General features: G+C 40.0%; 1 protein-coding gene across 3 annotated transcripts in view; it reads right to left on the bottom strand.

Moving 5' to 3' along the window:
• The window catches only part of LOC144591940 (putative E3 ubiquitin-protein ligase HERC1), a 209,667-nt gene that overhangs the window by 88,982 nt on the left and 101,576 nt on the right, over positions 1–19,109 (bottom strand). For all 3 annotated transcript variants that reach the window (XM_078395990.1, XM_078395980.1, XM_078395998.1), the window contains exons 32-38: positions 18,930–19,027; positions 14,204–14,296; positions 12,840–13,001; positions 10,835–11,074; positions 8,668–8,751; positions 6,210–6,742; positions 1,952–2,700 (exon numbers count right to left, since the gene is read on the bottom strand). In XM_078395990.1, coding sequence (XP_078252116.1) covers positions 1,952–2,700; positions 6,210–6,742; positions 8,668–8,751; positions 10,835–11,074; positions 12,840–13,001; positions 14,204–14,296; positions 18,930–19,027 — 1,959 coding nt within the window. The remainder of the gene's footprint in view (positions 1–1,951; positions 2,701–6,209; positions 6,743–8,667; positions 8,752–10,834; positions 11,075–12,839; positions 13,002–14,203; positions 14,297–18,929; positions 19,028–19,109) is intronic.

The raw sequence follows: 19,109 nt of genomic DNA on the forward strand, positions 1-19,109 counted from the left end.
AGGTACTACTCAGCTCATTGCCCAACTGATCAAGATCCTGCTGCAATTTTTAGATTTTAGATTTAGATTTAGAGATACAGAAACAGGCCCTTCGGCCCACCGGGTCCGCGCCGCCCAGCGATCCCCGCACACTAACACTATCCTACACCCACTAGGGACAATTTTTACATTTGCCCAGCCAATTAACCTACATACCTGTACGTCTTTGGAGTGTGGGAGGATACCGAAGATCTTGGAGAAAACCCACGCAGGTCACGGGGAGAACGTACAAACTCCATACAGACGGCGCCCGTAGTCAGGATCGAACCCGAGTCTCCGGCGCTGCATTCGCTGTAAGGCAGCAACTCTACCGCTGCGCCACGTTTTTGCTATCTACAATAACCATTTTTGCTATCTACAATACTATCCACTTTAGCATCATCTGCAAACTTGCTGATCATGCCTTGAACGTTCTCATCCAAATCATTGATATAAAGCACAAACAACAATGGGACAAGCACAGATCCTGAGGCACACTTTTAGTCATCGGCCTCCAGTCCCAAAAAACAAGCTTCCACCATCACCCTCTGCTTCCTGCCATGAAGCCAATTTTGTATCCAGTTAGCTAGCTCTGCCTGGATCCCATGTGATCTAACCTTTTCGAGCAGCCTACCATGTGGTACCTTATGAAATGCCTTGCTGAAGGCCATTTAGAAAACATCTATGGCTTTGCCCTCATCTTTTAGGTTACATCTTCACAATATTTAATCGAATTTGTGAGACACAATCTCCTATATATTAAACCACGTCGGAATCTCTATATTATTACTAAGTATCTCATTTATATTATTTCTGCCAGAATTAATACAATTTTTTTCAGCATAAAACTGCTGGAGCTGGAAATCTGAAACAAAAAGAAAAAAAATGCTGGAAATACACAGCAGGTTAGGCAGCATCTTTCAAACGAGAAATAGTGTTCCAAACACTAATATTATTCAAATTATAAAATGTAAAAATAATTTAAAATTGAAAGCACATAAAAGGACAGCATAATGGTGCAGTTGGTAGAGCTCCTGCCTCACAGCGCATGAGACCCTGGTTTGATCCTGACCGTGGGTCCTGTCTGAGTGGAGTTTCCAAATTCTCCATAATGACTGTGTGGGTTTCCTTCGGGTGCTCTGGTTTTCTCCCACACCCCAAAGATGTGCAGGTTTGTAAGATAATCGGCTTCGGTAAATTGCCCCTAATGAGCATTGAGTGGATGAGAAAGTAGAATAATGTGTAATTGACGTGAATGGGTGATCAATGGTTGTCGTGGACTTGGTGGGTCAAAGGGCCTGCTTCCATGCTGTATTTCACTCTGACTGCTCTGAATTATCAACCTCAATTTGGTACTTATGTCTTTTGTGTGGGACTTGAACCTAAAAGTATGTGACAGATCAACTGTGGCCAAATATGCATCATAATCATATACGGCTGAGGTTTAATCATATGATATAAACTTCACCAGAACTTTGACCATTGTTAGTCTTAATGTACATATATTTGTAGGTCATAAGGTCATGTGATAGGAGCAGAATTAGGCCATTCGGCCCATCAAGCCTACTCCAACATTCAATCATGGCTGATCTGTCTCTCCCTCCTAACCCAATCCCGCTGCCTTCTCCCCATAACCCGACACCCGGACTAATCAAGAATCTATCTATCTCTGCCTTAAAATATATATTTGTTGGCGTGCACGTGCTTAAAAGACAGTTAACTCTGTGTTCGTGAGATTCCAAAAGTCACAAACTCCTTACTAATTCTGTCGATCCTGCCAGTATGAAAGTGTGAATGCAATTAGGAAAGGCATTTGGAACCAAATGAACTGGTTCCCCTCAATAAACAGTATATTCCAAAATGAGGCTCCTTATAAGAAAATATTATATCAGAAGATGGGCTCCAAACCATAATTCCTGCTAATTTTTCTTACCTTTCTCTTTACTTCTGCAATCTTCCACCAAGGAATCCAAAGCAGACTTGAATATCATGATATGTGCGCGCTCAAGGTCAGCCAATGACACTAACCGTTTAATTGGGCATGGCCGGACTGCCCATTTAACCATGCATCTCATTATATAATGTAGGACCATTCGAAGTTCAGCATTCTCTGAAGGGGGTTTGGCATAATCTGAAGTACATGGGCTGCTTGTTGAGATGTTGGGAATAAGGAGCAAGTCTGCATATTTGCCTTGACTCAGTATAGCGCTAAGCGTTTTCATGGCACCAACAGACAGGTATGAAAGTTGCACAGCTCGTAGTTCGGCTAAGAATAATTCATACTTTTGTACAGTTCTATCACATATCTTTGGACAGGTTTCGATTAATTCAATACTCCCTTTCATAGGGCATCCTTTACGAACTTCATTTTCTTCATTTTGATCTCGGAAGTCTTTTAAAAGGACATTTGGAGATTCTTGATTTTGAATGCTGGAAGGATCATTGTGGTCATCATCTGCCATACATTTTGCTATTTCTTCATCCAGCTTTTTTTCCAGTTCATTCTTGACAGCATTCTCAGGAGGGTCTTTATTTTGTGTCACCTTGTTGCATATTTCAGGCTCTTTATGTACTCCTGTTAAGTAGGTCAGGTCTAATAACATAGATGGCTTTAGACCATGGAATCTAGTTATGTCGAAGCATTGAGACTTGCACGTTTCCAGAGAGGAGAGCGATGTGTCACTTGGAGAGTAAGAAATCAGGAAACTTTATTTGCATATGTTATAATACAATGAAGAACAAAGAATAAAAGTAAAAAATAAAACTGGATTTATAATGACAATTATATTTGTTTTTCCATTTGTGAAATCTGCAGCATCTACCCTCCTGTTAAATTGTTGTCAGTTCAAACAATCTAAAACCATTCAGCATTCAACCCACCAAATATACACCTCAGCAGCACCAGAAATGGTCAGTCTACAAATAATAGGCTGAGATGGTCAAATATGGTCAAATGAGATGGTCAAATTTTGCCTGGAATACATTTAGAAATGGCAACATACTGTTTACTATTCATGACTTAAATTGCAGCAGAAGGTTCATTCATAGAAACATAAAAAATAGGTGCAGGAGGAGTCCATTTGGCCCTTCGAGCCAACACCGCCATTCATTGTGGTCATGGCTGATCATACACAATAAGTAACCTGTGCCTGCCTTCTCCCCATATCTCTTGATTCCACTAGCCCCGAGAGCTCTATCAACTATTTTTAAATTTCATCCAGTGAATTGGCCTCTACTGCCTTCTGTGGCAGAGAATTCCACAAATTCACAACTCTCTGGGTTCTCACCTCAGTTTTAAATGGCTTCCCCTTTATTCTTAGACTGTGGCAGCTGGTTCTGGACTCTCCCAACATTGGGAACATTTTTCCTACTTCTAGCTTGTCCAGTCCTTTCATAATTTTGTACATCTCTATAAGATCCCCTCTCATCCTTCTAAACTCCAGTGAATACAAGCCCAGTCTTTCCAATCTTTCCTCATATATGACAGTCCCGCCATCCCGGGGATTAACCTTGTGAACCTACGCTGCACTGCCTCAATAGCAAGGATGTCCTTCCTCAAATTAGGAGACCAAAACTGCACTCCAGATGTGGTCTCACCAGGGTCCTATACAACTGCAGAAGGACCTCTTTACTCCTATACTCATTTTTAATAATTCATTCTTAACATTTTAATTTGGGCTATACTGATACTGATAACCTGGTTCTGAATCATACACATTCAACAGGGAATCTTCAAGTTTTGAGTGCACTGAAGATGGGACAAAAGTTCAACCTTAAATGCAATATTAATTGTCAAATGCTAAAGTAAAATTTAATTCCTGGGATGGCGGGACTGACATATGATGAAAGAATGGGTCGACTAGACTTATATTCACTGGAATTTAGAAGGGTGAGAGGAGCTCTTATAGAAACATATAAAATTTGTAAAGGACTGGACAGGCTAGATGCAGGAAAAATGTTCCCGATGTTGGGGGAGTCCAGAACCAGGGGTCACAGTGTAAGAATAAGGGGTAGGCCGTTTAGGACTGAGATGAGGAAAAACGTTTTCACCCAGAGTTGTAAATCTGTGGAATTCTCTGTCACAGAAGGCAGTGGAGGTGGCCATTTCCCTGGATGTTTTCAAGCCATGATCATATTGAATGGCAGTGCTGGCTCGAAGGGCCGAATGGCCTACTCCTGCACCTATTTTTCTATGTTTCTAGAGAGGATTATCATAGTTTCAACCAACATAAGCTTCACATACAAGTGGGCAGTGAAATCATGTCAGGTCTCCATTGGAAAAAACTAAACAAGATATCAATCAGGCCCATTCTGTTTACTGTGCCCTTTCTGGCTAGAAAATAAATTATCAGGCTAACTCCACCTCTTGTTCATTTAATTTTTAAACATAAGGTGGTGAAAAAATAAACATTCAAGTTGTGAATTACACAACTTTGCCCCACTCCAACCATTCAGAGTAAAAATATGGTATCCCTCACAATTTCCCTAATCCTTCTACCAATTATCTTAATTGTGTGGTTTTAGCTTTTCTCCTTTCTGTTAAAAGAAGTAGGTTTCTACCACTCACCTGGTTTGAACTTCCCATAATTTTATCAATTGGAATTAAAGCTCCCCTCAGATTCTTTTTCCTACATCAAAATATTGATTGCCCAAATGCTCTAAAAATTAAGAACCTCCAGCCTTGTAGGATCATAGATACATAGACAATAGGTGCAGGAGTACACTATTCGGCCCTTCGAGCCAGCACCGCCATTCAATGTGATCATGGCTGATCATCCACAATCAGTACCCCGTTCCCGCTTTCTCCCCAAACCCCTTGATCCCGCTAGCGCTAAGCGCTCTATCTAACTCTCTTTTGAATGCATCCAATGAATCGGCCTCCATTGCCTTCTGTGGCATTCCCCCAATAGCAGGAATGTTCTTCCTCAAATTAGGAGACCAAAACTGCACACAATACTCCAGGTGTGGTCTCACCTGGGCCCTGTACAACTGCAGAAGGACCTCTTTGCTCCTATACTCAACTCCTCTCTTTATGAAAGCCAACATGCCATTAACTTTCTTCATTGCCTGTTGTACCTGTATGCTTACTTTCAGTGACTGATGTACCAGGACACCCAGGTCTCGTTGCACTTCCTCTTTTCCTAACCTGACACCATTCAGATAATAATCTGCTTTCCTGTTCTTGCCTCCAAAGTGGATAACCTTACATTTATCCACATTATACTACATCTGCCATGTGTCTGTCCACTCATCCAACCTGTCCAAGTCACTCTGCATCCTCATAGCATCCTCTTCACAGTTCACAGATTTGTGCCATCTGCAAATTTGCTAATGTTACTTTTAATTCCTTCATCTAAATCATTAATGTATATTGTAAATAGCTGTGGTCTCAGCACTGAGCCTTGCTGCACCCCACCAGTCCCTGCCTGCCATTCTGAAAGGGATCCGTTAATCCCTACTCTTTGTTTCCAGTCTGCCAACCAATTTTCTATCCATGTCAATACCCTACCCCCAATACCATGTGCAGTAATTTGGCCCACTAATCTCCTGCGTGGGACCTTATCAAAGACTTTCTGAAAGTCCATGTACACCACATCCTCTGGCTCTCCCTTGTCCATTTTACTTGTTACATCCTCATAAGAATATCACTGCAAAAGGCCAATTGTCAAATTTTGCATAGATTTCATTTGTCGCAGGACTTTATACAATGTGATTTTAGTAAAATAGAAAGGGACATTAGATCATTTCCTTTCTGAAGGCAATTCCTATTTGTATGTGCAAACTGGACAAACAATAAAGAATAAAATCAACGAAGTCAGAAGCTGCTGGCAAGGCACAGTAGAGATACAATTGATTGAGGCTGATTACCTATTATTGGAACTCATTTATTTTGCTTTTCTCTTCACAGGTGTTCAGTTTTTTAAGTATTTCCATCGTATTCCGCTTTTATTTCCGAATGAATGAGAAACAATGTCCATAAACTTTCACATTTATAGTTTTACTCTCTCCTGTTCCCTCAATACCCACTGCAACCTGACATCAAACACCCCACTACCACATCCCACTAAGAGTCTATCTTTCTCTGACAGATGGCAAAACTGAGTGGCCTGCTTCCTGATATATCTCTTGGGAGTATAAAATACATTTCAAATTCAATAACATTTATTTAAAAACCGATATGGTATTTGTACCTGATGGTAATGTCTGCATCTTCCCATTGTAGTCTTGCAAAGGTGCCACCTGCTTTTGTAACTCCTAAAAGGGTTGCTTTGCGACCTGAAGGCTTGTGCAAGCATTGACCACCAACTCGGAGTCCGCCGTCTATTCCACCAATAACTGCCAGAACAGGCCACACCTCTCTGCATAACATTCTGAGCTGTAGTTCAGCTAACTCTGTGATACACTGGACCTTATCTTCATCCTTTAAGAGGTGTTCTTCTTGGCCTCTCAACTCCTTTTCCTCAAGAGTGCTTTTCTTTATAGAATATTTACTTCGAGTTTTATTCAGTTTCAAGATTTTTGCTTCTTTCATAATAGAACCGATCAACTCTAGCCGACAAAGCATATGGTGATTAATTGAAGACATCCAGTTGTCATTGCTATGTAATATTCGGATCAATTGTACAGTTGCCTCTGACAATGCAGTCGTAAGAGGACTGCAAAATGGGTCACCAGGTAGAAGGTCTCGAGGCATTCCACGCATTTGCATGTCACAAAGTGCCACCTGAAAGAAATGGAAAATTCAGGACTTTTCATGGAAAATACAGTAAATTGGCTGCATTCCTAATAGCAGGAAAAATCAGATTAGGCGTACAGGCCTTATTATGACAGTTTAGTTATTTCTCATCTCTCTCTAACTTTGACCGGGCACTTCCAGGATTTAGTGTTGGCAAATAGGTTTAATGTAAAAGGTCGGCACAGACATGTTGGGCCACAGGACCAGCTTCTGTGCTGTACAATTCTGCAACTGTATGCATGCAAGACTGATACAATTTAAGCCACAGCCACATATGGATGATAAGAGTTTTCCACGTACTACCTTGTTTGGACCATCACGAAGGAAATAACATCCAGTTGTTGCAGAAGTGGTCATTTGCGGGATAACCATGTAATTAACATAGCACTGAACTGGACTGCAAGGCTTATTCCAAATAATCTTTGATCATTCAGGGACTACATCCCCACCACTCCAAGTCAATATGTCCCTTCAACCCGCCATTTCCCCCCTCGCCATCTAATCAGATACTCAAACCTCTAACATTTAATGGCCATCATATTCCTTCACCAATTGTTTTCACTATTTTTCTTTCCACACAGATACGATAGTGACATTTAAGAATCTTTTGGATGGGCACATGGATGTGTAGAGAATTGAGGGATATGTATTATGTGCAGGCAGATAAGAGTTGGTCTTGGCATCATGTTCAGCACAGACATTGTGGGCTGACGGGCTTGTTCCCATGTTGTACTGTTCTATATTCTACGTGTTACCAATTCATCTTGTGAACTCCACTCCCAGCCCCGATCCTCCTCACAGATCACCTTGACCTTTTGGGTATTTATTTTGTTTGCCAACAAAATCTAAGGCACTGATTGGGTCTCTGATCATCAACCCTTTTTCCATTTCCCCGAACTCCCACACAAGGCGTTTGTCCTTAATGGCATATTTTCAATTTTGAAAATGTACTATACACTCTCAGAAGCACTTGAGGCCATTGACAGTGTTGCACTGATTTCTAGGCCAGTACCCTAGTTTATAGAAATTGGTTGGTAGATTGATGTGGATACTGTAAATTAAGCTTAACTTTGTAGGCTGGTGGAGAATTGGGCAGACAGGGAAATAGTAATGGGCCATTGTGAGAGAATGGGTTGTGGGAGAATGACATTGTTCTGAGCTGGAATAGACTCAAAAAGTTTAATGGCTTCTTCTATGTTATCGGAAGATTTGAAGAATGGATCGACTGGGCTTATATTCACTGGAATTTAGAAGAATGAGGGGGAATCTTATAGAAACATATAAAATTCTTCAGGGATTGGAGAGGCTAGATGCAGGAAAAATGTTCCCCACGTTGAGGGAGTCCAGAACCAGGGGGCACATGTAAAAATAAGGGGTAGGCCATTCAGGACTGAGACGAGGAAAAACTTTTTCACCCAGAGAGTTATGAATCTAGGAATTCTCTGCCACAGAAGGCAGTGGAGGCCAATTCACTGGATATTTTCAAGAGAGAGTTAGATATAGCTCTTAGGGCTAACAGAATCAAGGGATGTAGGGAGAAAGCAGGAACGGGGTACTAGTTTTGGATGATCAGCCATGATCATATTGAATGGCTGTGCTGGCTTGAAGGAGCGAATGACCTACTCCTGCACCTATTTTCTATGTTTCTAAGATCTGAAATGAGAATTAAATTTGCTGATGAGAATCACACTGTCACTGTGAAACATTTGGACTGGGCAAGTGTTATTATGTACAGCGCTGTGTGGAGCCTACATTTTTAGCGAAGATGTTATCGCTCACAATTCATGCTTCTGTTAAGGTCACAATATATATGCAATAATCTTATGAAGGATGTGTGTTTTCAGAGGACCTCAAGTTACTTGAACCATTACAATTGTGAAATTACTCAAATTCAAGACAAATAATTCAGTTACCTTTTCTCCTGGATTACTGCTATAAAACATCACACACGGATACAACTCAGTTGCATCAACATCTTCAAAGGCTAGTTTTGGTTCCTAAATCAAACAAGAGAAAATATCTTTACCATTAATGAACAGTGTACCTTAAAAGTTCATCAAAAGGTTTGGATAGAGTGGATGTGGAGAGGATGTTCCCACTAGTGGGAGAGTCTGGGACCAGAGGCCATAGCCTCAGAATACAAGGATGTACCTCCAGAATGGAGATGAGGAAGAATTTCAGTAGTCAGAGGGTGGTGAATCTGTGGAAGCTAAGTCAATGGATATTTTTAAGGCGGAGATTGATAGATTCTTGATTAGTACGGGGGTGTCAGGGGGAGAAGGCATGAGAATGGGGTTGAGAGGGAAAGATAGATCAACAATGATTGTATGGCAGAGTAGACTTGATGGGCCAAATGGCCTAATGCTGCTCCTATAACCTATGAACTAATGACTCATATGACCAGAGAGGAACGACTTTCCCATCTTGTGTCAATGGAATAAATCCAAGTTGAAGTGCCTTTTCCATCCCTGCTAATATAAACATTGAGGTTGATCATTCTCCTAGATGCTGAACTGGTGATGAGAGACAGACATTAACAACCTTATCCTAATTGCAACTTTAACAGGCTAATCAAACAAACACATTATGGATCATGAATCTATGGATGTGCTTGGCTGTTTTAGCTCACAAAGAAACTGGTCAAATAAGTTTATTCAAAATAAATAGAAATTGATTTAAAAATGTACACCACATCCAGGGAGATATAATGAATAATCTTATATCTTCATTTCCTTTGGTTATGGCTACCCAACTACACCTTTGTTATTAACCTGTTAGCACAAACCCTCTTTGAGCATGCTCTGCACCTCAAATGTGGTAATTAAAAAAAAACATTATTATTTCACACCTGCTTCCAGTGAATCTGAACGATTAATCACTGTTACAAAGGCTAAACTCTCAATTTACACTAGCAAATGATTTTAGATTCAATTAATAATCTTACATTTGCAAAAACAACATCTAAACACAAAATTACTCCAGTCGTTCACAAGGGAGCATGTGAGATACAGATCACCAGATTCAGGAAGGCTTGAAAGTACATACCACCAGATTTAGGAACACCGTCTTTCCCACTGTTATGGGACTACTGAACAGTCTTCCCAAAAGTAGGATGTCGTCCCAATCTTCCAACTTAGTTCATAGTAGACCTTGCACTTAAAAAAGAAATTGCTCTTTCCCTGTAAATGCTGTAACACTATCTCCCCCACTCCGTATTTTTCTCTCTGCACTACCTACATTACTTGTGCATGACTTGAGTGCACTCCTGTGCAGTATGATTTGACTGCACGGCACACAAATACAGCTTTTCAGCTTAGTTCATATCACAAAAATAAACATAAGAATAATGAACAAATACCAATCTGTGTATCTGTCCAAATGTCTTTTAAACATTGTAAGCGTACCCACCTCTACTACTTCCCCAGGCAGCTTGTTCCACATATCCACCATTCTGTGTAGAAAAAGTTGTAGCTCAGCTTCCCTTTATATTTTATTCCTTCTCACCTATGCCCTCTAGTTTTAGATTTCCTTACCTTGGGGGAAAAAGACAGCCATTCACCTTAGCAATGCCCTTGATGATTTCATATACCTGTGTTTGTTCACCTGTCAGTCCCCTGCACTCATGGAAAAACAGCCGAGCTATCCAGTCTCTCCTTATATATCAAACTCTTCACTCCCGGCAACATCACCGTCAATCTTTTCTGTGCCCTTCCAGCTAAAAGCATCATTTTGCTTGGTAAACCACACACAAAACTTCAAGTATGGCCTCACCATTGTCTTGTTCAGTGGCAGCATGACATCCTAACCATGAACGATGAAGGCAAGCATGCCAAATACCTTCACCACAGACTAAAAATTATGAAATATATAATTATCATGAAGCATAGTTTTGTATTTAAACCTTTATAAAAATAATTTCAGTGTAAATCAAGCTATTAGCAATTAGAAGAGGAACATTAAAAAATATATACTCTGCTCAAATTGTGCCATGTTGCATTTTGTGCATCAGTGCAAAAATATTGCATGCAAAAGCTAATTATATTTGTAACCTTTTCATGTAATCTTTACAAACAATCTTACCTCATCATTCTTTCCAAAAGAAATCGCTTTGGCTTCCACATCCAGAACACAAGTTATACAATCTCCTTGGGTGTAGCTAGGTAGACTACAGCTTTGTTCCCCATTGTGATAGAGGTTTCCACTATAAGCTCTGTAAAGCCACATATCTGATGTTGTACGATGATTGAAATCTCTGACTGGCCACCGTGAGACTCCGATACACGTACCTTCGTTGCCCTTATTTTCCCTGGTTACGTAAAACTGCATACAAATGAATGAGAACAGAAGGTGGGTGGTTTATGGATGTCTAATCAGCTATACTATTGAACAGTATTATTTAAGAACATCCAAACTGTAATTTATATAAACTGGTCAAATCATCTTGGCAAAAGTAGTTCAGAAGGCAAGTAAATTGTTTTCAATTCATTCATGAGTTATGGGTGTGACAGCAAGATTAGCCTTTAATGTTCATCCCTAATCACTCGAGAAGGTGGTGAAGAACCAGAGTTTTTAAATGTTGCTGTTGAAGACTGCAGTGTTCAATAAGGATGTTCAGAGACATGGCAGCTACATGGCGATGAACAAAGGGCATTCAAAAACTTCAACAGCTCCTTATAAGTGGACAACTTGAGGGCTGCCACAGGATCTTTCAGCTGTATCACGTGTAGGGATTGTTCTGGTCTGGCCTCCCGACTCTAATTACATTGTGTGAGGCAAAGCATTACTATTTTGGTTCCCGTGCTTATCTTCAACTTTTAAAAGTCAGTAAATGGAAAAATGCAACTCAGGAGCTTTTTCATATGTCGGGGCAAGGATGGATGTATGGATCATAACTGGAGGTCAATCCAATCTAGTATGCTTGGATTTTCAAAAGATATTGAAGAAGGTGCTGCATAAAGAGCATGTAATGTATATTGCATGTAATGGGGTATTAGCATTAGTAGAATATTAGCGAAAGGACAAAAGCAGATTGGCATGATATTATTTGAATGATATCACAAAGATTATTGCCACCACAGTAACTAAAATAATTTCTACTCATGTAGGACAATATGGAAAAAACACCTTGCACACTTCAAGAATGTTATCAAACAAAAAATACTTGTTTATATGAAATAAAGGTTCTGCAGGGGGATTGACAGGGTAATGTACAGAGGCTATTTCCCAGTCTGTTGCACCTAGATCTAGTGGCGTGGTTTCAGGATAAGAGGATAGCTATTTGTGACTTGGGTAGGAAGAAATGCCTGCATTCTGGGGTTTGTGAATATATTAAAAGCAAGAGTTCAAAATATTTTTGGGCTCCAAAAGAAATTGGGAATTAAGTCAGAAAGAAAAAATGAAAACAAGCATCAGTCATATAGTACAATGGACTCAAGGGACCAAATGGCTTAATCTTGTTCCTATATCACCTTACAAAGCAAATGCAGATATGTTTTAATTTTTTTTAGTTTAGAGATACAGCATGGAAACAGGCCTTTCAGCCCTTAGGGTCCACACTGACCATTGATCAATTAATTGTTCATACTAGTTCTACGTTATTCCACTTTCTCATCCACTTCCCGCACACGAGGGGCAATTCATAGAGGTCAATTAACCTGTACACTCTCAAGTCTTTGGAATGTAGGAGGAAACCAAAGCGCCCGGAGAAAACCCATGAGGTCATGCACGGAGAACGTACAAATTCCACATAGCACCCGAGGTCATGATCAAACTCGGGTCACTCATGCTGTGAGGCAACACTCTACCAGTTTTACCATTATGTAGCAACTGGTAGTCTTCAATATATATTGAAGATTATAGAAATAATTAAACATTCCAATTATTTTTAAAATTTATATAATTAGAAATGTGCAATTTCATTATTAATGTTAGATCACATCCTCAGTCTATTGATGGAAAATAACATGCTGAATTGGGAGCAAATACTTTCAATGATATATGAATACAAAAGTAAGACTGAATACAAATACAACCGATGACTTCATTATTGTCTGATCTCTATTATTTGATTACATTACACACTTGCCTTCCACTGAAAACATCCAGATGTCATGGCTGTTGATGCTAAGCCATATCCTTTGCCTCCCATACCATGAGATAAAACATTTCCCGCTTCCATTACACAGCAAACCATTTTTTCTGGATCAAAGGAAAACTCTTTAATGGGTATGTTGTCGCACTCTTTATCCTGCGTTTGAAACAAAACCGAGAAAGTAATATTGAAGGAAAATTATGTTCTAGTATTATTTTTTAATTTCTCTGGTGTCGTTATAGTTTTCTAAAGCGTTGAAAAATCACGTCTCAAAACTGGTTTGAGTATCTTCTGCTTTAAAGGATTACTTAAACCTTTATTATAAATTTAGGTTTCAAAGTTGATTTGCCAATAGGAAGATTGGTGAATGTGATGCAAATTCAAAAGGAGATTAAATTTTAAATAGGAAAATAACTGCAGATGCTGGTACAAATGGAAGTTATCACAAAATGCTGGAGTAACTCAGCAGGTCAGGCAGCATCTAGGAGAGAGGGAATGGGTGACGTTTCGGGTCGAGACCCTTCTTCAGACTTAGACGTCACCCATTCCCTCTCTCCTAGATGCTGTCTGACCTGCTGAGTTACTCCAGCATTTTGTGATAACAAATTTTAAATACATTTTTTTAGAAGGGAAGGATGTGCAGCATTTGTAAACTCCACTCTATAGCACCAAACCTACAGGTGCAAGCTTAAAAGCTAAATATTCACAGCTGAATGTATCTCCCTTATTTGATTTTCATTATTTTAACTGTAGTAAACCAACTCAGAGAAAAGTAAAAATATGTTCCTTTCTTTGACAAAAAAAATCTAAATTGAATATATGATCAGTCATCATATTAGCAAATGTAGAACCTTAAAGACAGTGAGAGAACTGTGGAGCGCTGGACGTTTGCTTGCAAAGGTAAAAAAAATATTAATATATACAACGGATGAAAATGCATTCTTTAAAAAAAGAATAGCAAAGATTCTAGATATGCATTTTGCAATTATGGATGGATGAAATAGGCTAGATGAGAGCATATATTTTTTAGCAGATAAAGTCTCTAGAACAATGGTAAGAAATTCTGATTAAATATAGAGATTTGGAACAAATATCTATATACATATGAGGTGGTCAAATTTACTTCCAGAGTAAATTGATTGATTGATTGAGGCAGAATCTACATCAACTTTCAAGATAGTTGAATGGAAAAAAATAGAGATGTGGAAACATGCTATGTGCAATTGAGATAATTTACCTGCCTAGTGAATTAATATGTGTATCGATTATAGCATCTTTTTATTTCATGTAATGTTTATCAAAACTGTGCGCTATAAAATTCAGCTACTTTTACTCTTCAGAAAATATTTCTGCCTTACCTCAATTGATTTCTCTACTTTTTCCAGTTTGCTTAAAGCGAGTGGCATGTCCCACATATAAGCAGAAAGCGAATTGAAGAGTCCTTCCAAAGTCTGAAATAAGAGACTTGATTAGTAATATAATTTAGTTAGGATTTTTATTTAGTCATGGTAAATTGTTGGAAATAGCAGAAAACTTAAAAAAATCTAGAACAGCCACAAATATAATCTATATTCAAAACAACTTCACTTTGCGACTTATCTTAGGAATGACTTCCAATCATAAATCTCTAATTTCAATTTGAAATAACTCGTAAACAAGGTAATTCAATGCACTAGCATTTTGTTTAACCAACCTGTCTCAGGTCAAGACAAATCTTTCCTTCAGGCTTTTTTTCCACTTCTTTTCCCCTTTGTAAGCTTTCAATTTTTCCCCCTATTTTTGTACTTGTTCATAAAACTTATGGTTCCCATTTTATCCAATGGTTTTATTGCTCATGTTAGGAGTGGCAATCAGACAAGGACCACGGATAAATAAGGAGTGTAATTGGGACTAAAAATGGATAACTACGGCAGCCCAGGAGGTGCAATCTCAATCGCGATGGTAGAGTGGCAACTTCAGTTCTTCCCAATAAAGTCCTTCAGCTTACTGTTGACGAAGGAGTGGAGTGATATTTCTTGACGCAAAACAACAGCGAGATCTTCACAACGTTTCAGTTTAGTTAGTTGTTTATTGAAGTAGCAATACAGATTAGTATATCCCCCATCGTATAACTTCTGGTAAGAACTTAATATCTCACCGTCGCTCCTTCGTATCTGAAGCATTACGTCAGCGAATTCTAAATTATATTCATATTCTAACTCCTCATCTGGCTCCTCCCAGTCCATATATGTCCATAATGACCACATATGTAAGCCCAGTACTCATCTCATGACAACCCCCAAGCATCCACAAGAAATACAACAGGATACAAAATAACATAATATGCTAAAATAGCTAATAAACACAAAAGGCTCCTACAGATGGATTTGAAGTTTTCTGATCCTCACCATCCTTAGATTCACAAGTAGATCAATAGGAGTTTCAAAATGTAAAAGGAAGCTTCAACTCCTTACGCCACATGGACTACACAGATAACAAATTAAATCTTAGATGATCAAAATTCTGCCATTTTAAGAACTAACAAGGATGAATACACTTGATGCCTCTGAACCGCAGTGGAGAAAGTAACACTTGATATTCAGAAGCAGTTCATCTACACATAGCGCAAGAGCTGCCTTATCAGATTAATTTAAGATCATAAGATCACAAGAGATAGGAGTAGAATTAGGCCATTCAACCCATCAAGTCTACTCTGCCGTTCAATCATGGCTGATAAATCTCTCCTTCCTAACCCCATTCTCCTGCCTTCTCCCCATAACCTGACACCCGTACTAATCAAGAATCCATCTCTGCCTTAAATATATCCACTGACTTTGCCTCCACAGCCTTCTGTGGCGAAGAATTCCACAGATTCACCACCCTCGGTACAAACTAACAAAAAGATGAGAAATTCCTCCTCATCTCCTTTCTGAAAGAACTGGAAGCTGATCTGAGTGATGACCAGGACAGGGAAGATTTTTCACTGTCAGAACCCCAGCAATCTCTTCTCTTGACTTCTTTAGCAGCCTGGATACATCTCAACAGATCCTGGAAATTTAAACACTAAATATCTCTACCTTTTTTAGTGATGACATCCTAGACGTTCCCCACCCCTTTCATTGCTTTGAACTCTCCCTTTTCTCAGTGAATACAAATTAGATCTGTAGGTGACTTGGTGGGTGTCTCTCATCTGAAGGTGACTCCCGGCTGCATGCATTACATACATTTTCCCTTCCAGAATTCACAAATCACTCCCCAAAAGTTTGAGATAGAGAACAAAATTTGCTTATACGGTATCTATGTGGAAAAAACACAATTGTTTAATGCAGGGGGCCTGACGGGTAAGGCAGGTGAGCTTAGGGCATGGATAGGTACGAGTGATGGAGTCATAACTGAAACCTGATTAAGGGATGGGCAGGACTGGCAGCTCCATGCTCCGGGGTACAGGAGATTCAGGAGAGACAGGGGTGAGGGAAAAAGAGGAGGGGGGGGGGGGGTTGCATTGTTGGTTAAGGAGGATGTCACGGCTGTGTTCAGAGGTGACATTACAGATGGTTCGTGTAGTGAGGCTTTATGGGTGGAGCTGAGGAACAAGAAAGGGATGATCACCTTGTTGAGGGTGTACTACAGACCCTCGAATATTCAAGGGGAATTAGAAGAACAAATGTCCCGGGAGATTGCAGACAGCTGCAGCTCAAATAAGGTTGTTGTAGTAGGGGATTTTAACTTTCCCAATATATACTGGGAAAATCATAGCGTGAAGAGTTTAGTTGGGGAGCAATTCCTCAAAAGTGTTCAGCAGTGTTTTCTTCGGCAATATGTGGAGGCCCCAACACATGAGAGGGCAAAGCTGGATCGAGTATTGGGAAATTGGGAAGGGCAAGTTAATGAAGTGTGTGTGGAGGAGCCTTTTGGGACCAGTGACCACAGTTCGATTAGGTTTAAGACAGTTATGGATAGGGACGGAGAGGGTCCACATGTTAAAATGCTCAACTGGGATAAGGCCAACTTTGAGGGAATGAGAGAAGGTCTCGCTCAAGTTGACTGCAGCAGGTTATTTGAGGGGAAAGAAACATCAGCCAAGTGGGATGCTTTTAAAAGTGTACTGAAGAAAGCTCAGGATGTGTACGTCCCTGTTAGAGTGAAGGGCAAAGCAGGCAAACGTAAGGAAGCTTGGCTGATGAGGGAAATTGAGACATTAGTAAAAAAAAGGATGCATGGGACAGGTATAGGCAGCTGGGATCAAGTGCATCCCTGGAGGAGTTTCAGGAACTAAGGAGTAAACTAATAAAGGAAATCAGAAGGGCAAAAAGGGGCCAGGAGATAGCTCTGGCTGGTAGCATTAAGAACAATCCCAAAAGATTTTATAAATCCATAAGAGGGAAAAGGGTAACTAGTGAGAGAGTGGGATCTCTCAGGAATCAAAACAGACACCTCTGTGTGGAGCCACAGGAGATGGGAAAGGTACTAAATAAAATTTTCTCCTCTGTATTTACCAAGGAGAAAGACAGTAGGATGGAGAGAATTGGAGCAGTCATTGGATTGTCTTGAGAGCTGTCAGGGCTACTGTCGAAGAAGTACTGAAGGTACTGTCGTGTTTGAAGTTAGACAAATCTTCAGGGCCTGATCAGATATATCCGATGACATTGCCAGAAATTAGAGAGGAAATTGTGGGATCCCTGGTTGAAATTTACGAATCGCACTTAAATACAGGCGAGGTGTCGGAACACTGGAGGGTGACAAATGTTGTGCCTCTTCACAGGGCAAGATTAGCAAGTTTGTTGATGATACAAAAGTTAGTGGTTTTGCAGATAGTGAAGATGGTTGTGAAAGATTGCAGTAGGATCTGGATCGGTCGGCCAGGGGGCAGAGGAATGGTTGATGGAATTTAATACACAAAAGTGTGAAGTGTTGCATTTTGGAACATTGAACACAGTAAATGGTAGGCCTCTGGGTAGTGTTGAAGAGCAGAGAGATCTAGGAGTACAGGTGCATGGTACCTTGAAGGTTGTGATAAGGTGGTCAAAAAGGTTTTTGGCACTTTGGCCTTCATCAGCTAGAATATTGAGTATAAAAGTTGGGAGGTTATGTTGCAGTTGTATAAGACATTAGTGAGACCGCATTTAGAATAGTGTGTTCAGTTCTGGGCACGATGTTATAGGAAAGATATTGGCAAGCTTGAAAGAAAATTCCCTATGATCAGGTCATTCTCTCTGCAAAAAGATTTACAAGGATGTTGCCCGGACTAGAGGGTGTGAGCTATAGGGAGAGGTTGAGTAGGCTGAGTCCCTATTCCATGGAGCGCAGGCGGATGAGGGGAGATCTTATAGAAGTATACAAAATCATGAGAGGAATAGATCGGGTAGATGCACAGAGTTTTTTGCCCAGAGTTGGGAAATCGAGGACCAGAGGACATAAAATTCAGCCCGATTATGCCTTGCCAAATTCCCTATGATCAGGTCATTCTCTCTGCAATTTTCACACTTGTGATTCCAGATAATACTGGGGAAGTTGAAATTCCCCAAAATCCCCGACCACTATGGTCCTGTCATTCTTACATCTCCCTACAATTTAGTTTAGAGATACATTGCGGAAACAGGCCCTTCAGCCCACTGAGTCCGCGCCGACCAGCAATCCCTGCACATTAACACTATTCTACACACACTAAGGGCAATTTACAATTTTACTAATTTTACCTGCAAACTTTTACATCTTTGGAGTGTGGGAGGATACCGGAGCTCCTGGAGAAAACCCATGCAGGTCATAGGGAGAACGTACAAACACATTGCAGACAGCACCTGCCGTCAGGATCGAACCCGGGTTTCTGGCGTTGTAAGGCAGCTCTTCTTTCCCTTGCTGACTGTTAAGAGGCCTGTAGTATATATCTCCTGCAAAATGATTGCCCTATTTCCTACCTAAGCTTCAGTGCTGTGGCCTCATTTGAAGAGCTTTCCAAGATTGTATTCCTCATTGCTGCAATAACCCCCGATTCCTTAATCAGGACTGCGATTTTAAATCAGGGAAGCATGCTCTGGGATCATACTGAAATTTGCTATTTTTTTCTCTGAAAATTCATGAATGTTTAAGTGTAGTAAAAAATCTTACCTCCTTAATTTGGTTTGGCTCCAAACAGGCAGGCAACAGAGACTCCAAAATATGCAATGCTAATAACTTGGTGCGTAAGTTATGTATAAGTGGAGCACCTGGAGAATAAAATTATTGTGCAAAGTTCATTACTGCTTATCAACACATTAAGGAAATCATAAATAATGTGGTATATGAGAA

This window comes from Rhinoraja longicauda, chromosome 1 (assembly GCF_053455715.1).
Source record: "Rhinoraja longicauda isolate Sanriku21f chromosome 1, sRhiLon1.1, whole genome shotgun sequence".
Classification (NCBI taxonomy): Eukaryota; Metazoa; Chordata; class Chondrichthyes; order Rajiformes; family Arhynchobatidae; genus Rhinoraja; species Rhinoraja longicauda.